This window comes from Myotis brandtii, unplaced genomic scaffold (genome assembly GCF_000412655.1).
Source record: "Myotis brandtii unplaced genomic scaffold, ASM41265v1 scaffold1080, whole genome shotgun sequence".
In the NCBI taxonomy this organism is placed as follows: Eukaryota; Metazoa; Chordata; class Mammalia; order Chiroptera; family Vespertilionidae; genus Myotis; species Myotis brandtii.
In genome coordinates, this window is record NW_005353677.1 from 297,906 (window position 1) to 308,954 (window position 11,049).

General features: G+C 43.6%; 1 protein-coding gene across 1 annotated transcript in view; it reads right to left on the reverse strand.

The window, feature by feature from the left end:
- Positions 1-11,049, reverse strand: part of EOGT (EGF domain-specific O-linked N-acetylglucosamine (GlcNAc) transferase) — a 50,504-nt gene continuing 39,455 nt past the window's right edge. Inside the window, exons 14-16 of the mRNA XM_014542485.1 lie at positions 5,306-5,425; positions 1,028-1,130; positions 1-464 (exon numbers count right to left, since the gene is read on the reverse strand). Coding sequence (XP_014397971.1) covers positions 318-464; positions 1,028-1,130; positions 5,306-5,425 — 370 coding nt within the window. The 3' untranslated portion in view covers positions 1-317. The remainder of the gene's footprint in view (positions 465-1,027; positions 1,131-5,305; positions 5,426-11,049) is intronic.

The following is an 11,049-nucleotide window of genomic DNA, read 5'->3' on the forward strand; positions in this document are numbered from 1 at the left end:
TAAAGGCCATGGTGAATTTACTCCGACATCATAACCAGGTGGAGCCTCTAGAATGAACCACCCCTGAGGTGCCCACAGAACCAGTTACAGATTCTGACACTCAGAAAGTTGAGTGCTTGGATCCCCGAAAAGAAAGCTCAATCCTCGGCGAGCCATGGCCAGTTTTTGAACTCAAAAAGTCATTTCAGTGCAAAAAGGATCTGACAAAAAGCAGTGACACAAACGTCACACCAAACAGTATAAAGCCCACAGGTAGAGCCCTGAGGCCGGTCTGAGGGGCTGGAGGGCGTCCACCTCGCCCCTGCAGACAGCCGCAGTCACAGCTCGTCTCGTCTGCTCCTCCACGGCCACTTTGGGTGTCGCGATACGTGCTCTGCAGCCTGCAGGACAAGGTCCATAAACTCTTCGACGTCGAAGGAGTAGTTGGTAAACTTCGGATGTTCCCCCAGAGTGGGGTGGTGGCCCTGGAAAACCAAACCAAAACACAGGTCTGTAAGTCAGAGGACATGTTTTTCTGAACAGGAAAAATTATTCTATTTTGGCCAAAGCAACAGTCTTAATTCACGCTCTCCCTCGGAAGTCAGCATACCTTTTTTGGTAAAGTCCAAAGAACACATATTTCAGCTCTGTGGACCGCAGCCTCTGTCACGGTGACTCAACTCTGCCATCGAATGGCACAAGCAGCCAGACAACACATACACAGAGGGCATGCTGTGTCCCAATAAAACTTTATTTGTAAAAACAGGTGGGGGGCCAGATTTGGCCTGCTAGTCTCCGGTCCGCTGATCCCTCTAATATGCAATTGAATAGCCCTTTCTAGGCCCAAATTGCATGAAATTTTCTTATTAACATTAAAGATACCGAGTGAATAACTACCCTCTTCCTCTAATTTGCAAATATGAGATACAACTCAGTATTCCAGAGAACAATTTTCCTTTGAAGCCCAGCGATAGTTTTTCACATTCATAACTACACACTTCACACGAACTGAAAAGCAAAAGCCGGGGAGCTTCGCCATTGCACTTGCCTTGTCCTGAGGAAAGACTTTGTTCTGCCTGCGCCAGGTGACGTAGTGGACGCCGCGGAGCCGGGCCAGGTCCAGGTAGCAGCGCTGGTCTCCACAGTTGTACCTGAGGCCGGGCAGCCACACGTGAGACTTGGCTGCAGTGTGTGCCCGGCCCACAGTTCTCTGGGGAAAAAACGCACCTCCAAACAGGTTCTCGCAAAGGTCATGTACACCGTGAACAAGACTGAGGGAGGTTATAGGTGGGCAACCCAGGCGTACAGGGGTCAGTACGTGAAACAGTTTATTCTTGTATTCTCATTTATTAATTATCATATTCATTGCCATATGGACAATTGTAAACCTACTTTTGCCCCACTGTGTACTTTTAGAATATTCTGATAACTAGATTACCTTAACTTTTAAAAAACAGAATGGAATGGAGACAGACCTTTATCAACAGGGGCTGACCAAGAATTCCATATTCTCATAATACCCGTCTCGGCAGGCATGGCCGTGGCCTTGGGGCAGGTAACACTTCCGAGGTCACAGAGCCAGCGAAGCCAGGGCAAGTCCAAGGCCTGGGCTTCCTCAGTGACCCTCTCTTTCCTCCCGTCCCCTCCCCTACTCCTTTGTCTCTAAGAGAAACGAAGACAGATCAAATCCACAATCATCTGGCTGTTTCTCTAACATGTGTATTTTTTACGTCTTGCGTGGTGTGGAAGTTCCTGGCACCTCTTTCTAAATAGTCATCTGTTTAAATAGTGACTCAGCTCATTTTTAAAGTGAAACCACACAATCAGGATATGAGACCTCAGATGAGGCGGGTGTGGAACTCTCCCGGGAGAGAAGGCATGTCTCCACACCAGCTGCGGGGGCAGAGCACAGGGGCCAGAATGTCCACCCTGACCCTCAAGGTCTGTGGGAGCAGTGAGCCTGCGGGAGGCAGGGGGCACACAGGAGCAGGGAGCAGGGAGCACACAGGAGCAGGGAGCAGGGAGCACACAGGAGCAGGGAGCAGGGAGCACATAGGAGCAGGGAGCAGGGAGCACACAGGAGCAGGGAGCAGGGAGCACACAGGAGCAGGGAGCAGGGAGCACACAGGAGCAGGGAGCAGGGAGCACACAGGAGCAGGGAGCAGGGAGCACACAGGAGCAGGGAGCAGGGAGCACACAGGAGCAGGGAGCAGGGAGCACACAGGAGCAGGGAGCAGGGAGCACACAGGAGCAGGGAGCAGGGAGCACACAGGAGCAGGGAGCAGGGAGCACACAGGAGCAGGGAGCAGGGAGCACACAGGAGCAGGGAGCAGGGAGCACACAGGAGCAGGGAGCAGGGAGCACACAGGAGCAGGGAGCAGGGAGCACACAGGAGCAGGGAGCAGGGAGCACACAGGAGCAGGGAGCAGGGAGCACACAGGAGCAGGGAGCAGGGAGCACACAGGAGCAGGGAGCAGGGAGCACACAGGAGCAGGGAGCAGGGAACACATGGGAGCAGGGAGCACACAGGAGGCAGGGAGCAGGGAACCTGCAGAAGCAGGGAGCAGGGAGCACATGGGAGTACATGGGAGCAGGGAGCCCGCAGGAGCAGGGAGCACATGAGAACAGGGAGCAGGGAGCAGGGAGCCCGCAGGAGCAGGGAGCACACAGGAGGCAGGGAGCAGGGAACCTGCAGAAGCAGGGAGCACATGGGAGCTCGCAGGAGCAGGGCTTCTGCTGGAGCTGGTTCTTCATGAGATGCACAGGCTTTCACACTCTCATGCTTTAAAAATTGTGGTAGGAATCACATACATAAAATGTATCACCTTAGCCATTCAGGTGTGCAGTTCAGTAGCAGTAAGGACATTCACATTATTGTGTAAGCAACTTCCAGAACTTCCAGCTTCCAACGCACACTCCTCCTGGGCCCCAGCCCTTGGCACCCCACCTACTTTCTGTCTCTGCGAATATGACCCTCTAGGGACCTCATGTAAGTGAAGTCAGTATCTGTCCTCCTGTGACTGGCTTACTTCACTTCAGATGATGTCCTCCAGGTCCAGCCATGTGGGCATGTGACGAGATTTCCTTCCTTGTCAGGATGAGTCATGTTCCACTGCGTGTCCAGCCCACATTCTGTAACCCGCCCATCCCCTGGTGGACGTGTGGGTGGCTTCCACATCTGGGCTGCTGTGAACATGGGTGTGCAACACACAGCTTCTCTCACAGCACATTGATCACGCCCAGTGTCAGCGACGCCCAGTTGGAGAGGCACAGGGGAGCGAACCCCGAGAACGAAACCAGATTCAATGGTAAATGGGATTGTTTTTTCAGTTTCTCTTTCCGAGAGTCCATTATTGGTGTATAAAAATGCCACCCATTTCTGGATATTCATTTTGTAATCCTGCTACTTTGCCATATTCACTTATTAGATGCAGTAGTTTTTTGGTGGAATTTTTGGGGTTTTCTATGTATAATATCATGTCATCTGTGAATAATGACAGTTTTACTTCCTCCTGTCCAATTTGGATGCCTTTTATGTCTTCTTGTCTGGTTGCGTGACAGGACTTCCTATATTACGTTGAATCAGAGTGGTAAAAGCAGACATCCCTGTCTTATTCCTGATCTTAAGGGAAATGGTTTCAGTTTTTGCCCATTGAGTATGATGTTGGCTGTAGGTTTTTCTTAACCAAAGAGGTAAAAGACCTGTTCCTATTAAACTACCAATGGCATCTTTTACAGATTAAGAACAAATATTCCAAAAATGTATATGGAACCCCAAAAGACACCAAATAGCTTTAGCAATCTTAAGAAAGAAGAACAAAGTAGGAGGGATCATAATACAGGATATCAAGTTATACTACACAGTCACTGTGATCAAAACAGCCTGGTACTGGCACAAGAACAGGCATATAGATCAATGGAACAGAACAGAGTCCAGAAGTCAACTCATGGCAATATGGTCAATTAATATTTGGCAAAAGACCACTGAAATCCCATTTCTAGGAATATATCCCAAGAAGTCAGGAAACCCCCATCAGAAAGGATATATGCATCCCTATGTTCATAGCAGCATAATTTACAATAGCTAGGATTTGGAAACAGCCTAAGTGCCATCAGCAGATGAGTGGATTAAAAAACTGTGGTACATCTACACAATGGAATACTATGCTGCTGTAAAAAAGAAAGAGTTCTTACCATTTGCAACAGCATGGATGGACCCAGAGAGCATTATGCTAAGTGAAATAAGCCAGTCGGAGAAAGATACATATCACATGATCTCACTCATTTGTGGAATATAATGAACAAAAATAGATGCAAAGACACAGAAGCATCAAACAGACTGTCGAATCTCAGAGGGAAGACAGGGGAGGGGGAGTGTGTAAGAGATCAACCAAAGCACTTGTATGCATGCATATAAGCAAAACCAATGGACACAGATAGTAGAGGGATAAGGGCATGTGCTGAGGGTTGGGAGTAGCTGGGGAGAGGTCAAGGGGGGTGGGGAGGAGCCATATATAATACTTTAAACAATAAAGAATTTAAATTAAAAATATATATATTTGGCAAAAGAAGCAACAGCATACAATGGAGTAAATGGTGCTGGGAAAATTGGACAGATACATGCAAAAAAATGCAACTAGACCACCAACTTTCACCATACACAAGAATAAACTCAAAATGGATAAAAGACTTAAATATAAGTCATGAAACCATAAAAATCCCTTACCCTTTGAGACAGCATGGATGGACCTGGAGAGTAATATGCTAAGTGAAATAAGTCAACCAGAGAAAAACGAGTATCACATGATCTCACTCACATGTGGAGTCTAATGAACACAATAAACTGAAGAACAAAATAGATCCAGAGACATAGAAGCATGGAACAGACTGACGATTCTCAGAGGGAAGGGGCAGGGCAGGAAGAGATCAACCAAAGAACTTATATGCACACGTGCATAACCATGGACACAGACAATAGTGTGGTGAAGGCCTGGGACAGGGCAACAGGGTGGAGGGAAGCAAAGGGGGCAAATGGGGAACATCTATAACAGAGTCAACATAAAAAAAATAGTAAAAAAGAAAAGAAATCACAGATTCACATCTTCCGCTGAGACAGGGAAGAGCAGGTGGTTTGCTTGCTAAGTGAAATGGCAGGCTGGAACCTTCTCATTTTTCGTATTAGGTCTTTTTCCTTTCCAGATGCCTATAAGATGTGACTTCCCTGGAAGGATTAAGTACTTAGCCTTTGGGTGCGCTGAGCAGAAGTCTCAGCACGCATAAAGAGTATCATGAGCCGCGGCAGTGTAAAACCGCGCCAAGTACTTACAGTTCAAATACAGCAGCCCAGTCCGGAAGGAAAAGCAAATGGGTAAGACCAGCTCCATGCATTCCAATAAATATATCCGTGTTATGGGTGATCCTTAGCTGATCTAAAAACCCAAGTTCCCTGTGAACATACAGAAGACAGATGGAGAGAACAAAGTATTAAGTCCAGTTGAGCTCATGACTCACAGTAACAATATTTATACAAGTGTCTTTCCCGATTTAATTCACATTCCACCGTGATCTTTTGCCAATTTCAAGCCTTACTCTAGTATTTAATAACTTAATGAGTCAATAATTTTACATTTTTCCCAAATAAACACTCTTTTTTAAAAACTTAAATGCATTTATCTTAGAAGGAACTTTTTATAGCTGTCTTGAGTGGAAAACTAATAACAGAGGCCATAAACAAAATTGTAAAAATAGATATAATCAGCCCTAGCTAGTTTGGCTCAGTGGATAGAGCGTCGGCCTGCGGACTGAAGGGTCCTGGGTTTGATTCCAGTCAAGGGCACATGCCCAGGTTGCAGGCTCGATCCCCAGTAGGGGGCGTGCAGGAGGCAGCTGATCAATGATTCTCTCTCATCATTGATGTTTCTATATCTCTCTTCAACTCTGAAATAAAAATGTATTTTTAAAAAATAGATATAATCAAACTAAAAAGCATTATTCAAATCAAGGTAGTTATCATTGCAAGGCAACCCTCTAAGCCCATCTGCCTGCTCTCGATGAAAAAGAGAAATTAGGGAAGGTTGAAGAAATGTCTGGGACACCAGCACAAACTGAAGACTATTCCCTGGTGATAAAGGAGTTTTAGCAGGAAAGTGATTCCTCCTGAGTGAGCTGACTTATTCTGAAGAACTAAAATGGTCCCAATACCACTGAGCATTTTCTTGCCTTTGCAACAGACAAATCCACAATTTTATGCACGTTAGGGTTGTAAAAGTATCCTTTGAATTCAAGACATTGAAAGATACAAAACTCTGAACTAAAAGCAATGCCAAGAGATTAAAAATGGCTGCGGAGTAAGTGGATGCTGCATGGACATGCTCCCAGGACCAAACTGGAATTACAACTAAAATACAGAAAAACTTCCTGAATAATCAATGGAAGACTCGCTGGAGAGAACCCTGATAACTGAGAACAGAAAGCAGAGACCACATAGAGACTGGTAGGAGGGGCGGAGGCACAAAAAGGATGGCCAGGCTCCCACAGACAGCAACTGAAGTTCCGGAGAGATATCTCAGCTGTGGGGGATTCCCACTGAGAACTCTGGGATCTAATCCCCAAGCACACAGGAGCAGGGAGCACCAGAACTGAGAAGGGTACCCACATAACATCTGGCTGTGAAAAGCAGGATTGCTGCCTGCCAGCAGGGAGAGATAGCTGGAAATCCAGGCACCCTCTTAAAGGGCCAATGCACAAAATTCCCTGTGGAGCCACCCACCTTGTGCTCCAGCAGAGGGAGGGCAGAGTGGACTGTAGCTGAGTGAGCAGAATCCAAGATTGGGGGTTGTAGGGTTAAAGCTCAGAAGGCAGACACCCCAGTTTCCTTTGCTGAGTCATTCCCTCACACTGCAGAGGTCATCTTTCTCACACAGACATTTTCTATAGAGGCGACCTTGCCTGAGGGAAAGACAGCTGATCCACCCTATTGGAAAACACCTTGCCCCACCATACTGGAGGTTCTGATGCCCATTAAGAGACTGAGAATAACAATTAGCCTCCAGGGAGAAGCAATCGTATCACCCTGTTGAAAAAAACTCTCACCACACCTGTGGATAACTGCTTGAGGGCAATTCAAGATGGAACCCTATCAGTCTGTAGGCAGTCTGTCTCAGGAAACTTTGAGTCTTTGCCTGGTCTAATCAGTCAGAAACAGCATTTGACATTCTCCTGCACTAGTAATTGAGAGGTGTAGCAGATCTACCTAATACATAGTCACAAACCCACAGGCAGCCAAAATGAGAAGACAAAGAAACAACCCCCAAATGAAAGAACAAGAGAATTCTCCAGAAGAAGAGATAAATGAAATGGAGATAAGAAATTTATCTGGGCCCTAACCAGTGTTGCTCAGTGGATAGAGCATCAGCCTGCAGACTGAAGAGTCCCAGGTTTGATTCCGGTCAAGGGCATGTACCTTGGTTGTGGGCACATCCCCAGTACGGGGTGCGCAGGAGGCAGCTGATCGATGTTTCTCTCTCATAGATGTTTCTAACTCTCTATCCCTCTAACTTCTTCTCTGTAAAAAAAAAATCAATGAAATATATTTTTAAAAAAGAAATTAATTTATCTGGGCCTAGCTGGTTTGACTCAGTGGATAGAGTGTCAGCCTGTGGACTGAAGGGTACCAGATTCAATTCTGGTCAAGGGCATATGCCCGGTGTGCTGGCTCAATCCCCAGTAGGGGGCATTCAGGAGGCAGCTGATCAATGATTCTCTCTCATCATTGATGTTTCTATCTCTCTCTCCCTCTTCCTTTCTCTCTGAAATCAATAAAAATGTCTTTTTTTTAAAAAAGAAATGTATCTGATATAGAGTTCAGAATAATGATGGTAAAATACTCAACAGCATGAAAAAAGATATAGTAACTATAAAAACAGAAATAAAGAATGACATAGCACAAGCCGATTCATGATTCTCTTTCATCATTGATGTCTCTATCTCTCTCTCCCTTTCCCTTCCTCTCTGAAATCAATAAAAACATATTTAAAAAAAAAAATAAAGAATGACATAGGACAAATAAAGAACACATTGGAAGGAGATTAGGGGAAGTTGAGGATTGAATCAGTAAATTATAAGACAAGGTAGGCCCTAGCTGGTTTGGCTCAGTGAATCGAACGTCAGCCTGCAGACCAAAGGGTCTCAGGTTCGATTCTGGTCAAGGGCACGTACCTTGGTTGCAGGCTCCTCCCTGGCCCAGGCCCTGGTCAGGGCACAACCAATCCATGTGTTTCTCTCACATCAATGTTTCTTTCTGTCTTTCCCTCTCTCTTCCACTCTCTCTAAAAGATCAATGGAAAAATATCCTCAGGTGAGGATTAACAGTAACAATAAAAAAGAAGAAGAGAGGGTTGAAAAATATCACTCAATCAGAAAACCAAAAAGAAAAAACAATTACAAAAAGGAGGACAGCTTAAGGGAGCTGTGGGACAATGTGAACCATAACAATATTTGAATAGCAGGTGTGCTAGAAGAGGCAGAAAGAGAGAACATGTTTGAGGAAAGAATGGAAAAAAATTTCCCTAACCTGGTAAAAGAAAAAGTCACACAAGTCCAAAAGGCACAGAGAACCCCAAGCTAAAAGAACCCAAACAGGCCCACACCCAGACACATCATAATCAAAATGCCAAAAATTAAAGACAAAGAGAGAATCTTAAAGGCAGCAAGAGAAAAGCAAACTCTTACCTACAAAAGAGCTCCCATAAGGCTGACAACTGATTGCTTATCAGAAACTCTACTGGCCAGAAGGGAATGGCATGAAGTACTCAAGGTAATGGAAAGCAAGGATCTGAAACCAAGATTATTATATCCAGCAAGGCTATCATTCAAAATAGACGGTCAAATAAAGAGCTTCCCAGACAAAAAAAATGGCTAAAGGAGTACATCACCACCAAGCCAGGATTACAAGAAATGCTAAAGGGACTGCTGTAATGAGAAGAAAAAGAGAGAGGAGAGAAACCTAGGCATACAGAATTAAAATGGCAATAAATAAGTACCTATCAATAATAACCTTAAATGTAAATGAATTAAATGCTCCAATCAAAAGACAGAGGGTAGCTGAATGGATACAAAAAAAAGACCTAACTATATGCTGTCTATAAAAGACCCACCTCAGAACAAAAGACACAAACAGGATGAGAGTGAAGGGATGGAAAACGCTTTCCATGTAAATGGAAAAGAAAAAAAAGCTGGAATAGCAATACTCATATCTGACAAAATAGATTTCAAAATGAAGGCCATCACAAGAGGTAACAAAGGTAACTACATAATACTAAAAGGATCAATCCAACAAGAAGATATAACCCTGGTAAACTTTTATGCACCCAATATAGGAGCATCCAAATATATTTTAAAAAGCTTCTAGAGATGTCAAGGGAGAGATTGACAGCAATATAATCATAGCAGGGGACTTTAATACCCTACTGACATCATTGATAAATCTTCTAGACAAAAAATCAAGGAAACAGCAATCCTAAATAACACTCTAGATCAGATGGAACTAATTGACATCTTCAGAACATTTTACCCCAAAGCTATGGAATATACATTCTTGAGTGCACATGGGACATTTTCAAACACAGACTATATGTCAGGACACAAGCTAAGTCTCTACAAATTCAAGAAGATTCAATCATATCAAGCATCCTCTCAAACCACAATAGCATAAAATTAGAAGTCAGCTACAATAAATATGCTCAAAAACAATCAAATACATGGAGACTAAATAGCATGCTATTAAACAATGAATGGTTTACCAAAGAGATCAAAGGAGAAATAAAAAAAAATCCTTGAAAAAAATGAAAATGAAGACACAACAATCCAAAAATCTATGGGACACAGTAAAAGCAGTTCTGAGAGGGAAGTTCATAGCACTACAGGCCTACCTCAAAAAAAGAATGAAAGGAAGAAAGAAAAGAGAGAGAGAGAGAGAGAGAGAGAGAGAGAGAGAGAGAGAGAAAGGTAATAAGTTATCTAAACTACAACTTAAAGAATTAGAAAGAGAACAACAAGAAAAGCCCAGAGTAAGTAGAAAGAAGGAAATAATAAAGATCAGTGAGGAAATAAATGACACAGTCTGAAAAAAAAGAAAAAATATAAAAGGTCAATAAAACCAAGAGCTGGTTCTTCAAAAGGATAAAGAAGATTGATAAACTTCTAGCCAGGCTTACCAGGACACAAAGACAGGACCCAAATAAACAAAATCAGAAACAAAAGAGGTGAAGTAACAGCTGACACCACAGAAATACAAAGGATTGTAAAAAAAATACTATGAACGACTTTATTCCAATAAATGGGACAACCTGGAGGAAATGGACAGAATCCTAGAAAAATACAACCTTCCAAAACTCAATCAGGAAGAACCAGAAAACCTGAATAGGCCAAAAACTACTGATGAAATTGAAACAGTAATAAAAATAATTCCCAACAAACAAAAGCCCTAGTCCAAACAGTTTCACAGGAGAGTTTTACCAAATATTCGAAGAACTAACACCTATCCTCCTCAAACTATTCCAAAAATTCAAGAGTAAGGAACACTTCCAAATTCTTTCAATGAGGCTAGCATTACCTTAATTCTAAAACCAGATAAAGACATGACAAAGAAAGAGAACTACAGGCCAATATCCCTCATGAACATAGACACTAAAATCCTCAACAAAATATTAGCAAATCAGATCTAGCAATATATTAAAAAGATCATATACCATGACCAAGTGGGATTTATTCTGGGAATGCAAGGCTGGTACAATATCTACAAATCAAGAAATGTGATACGCACATAAACAGATTGCAAGACAAAAATCATATGATCATATCAATTGATGCAGAAAAAGCATTTGACAAAATCCAACACGCTTTCTTTTTTTTTTAACTAAGTCTTTATTGTTCAGATTATTACAGGTGTTCCTCTTTTTTCCCCCCATAGCTCTCCTCCACCCAGTTCCCACCCCACCCTCTGCCCTTATCCCTCCCACTGTCCTCATCCATAGGTGTATGATTTTTGTCCAGTCTCTTCCTGCACCCCCA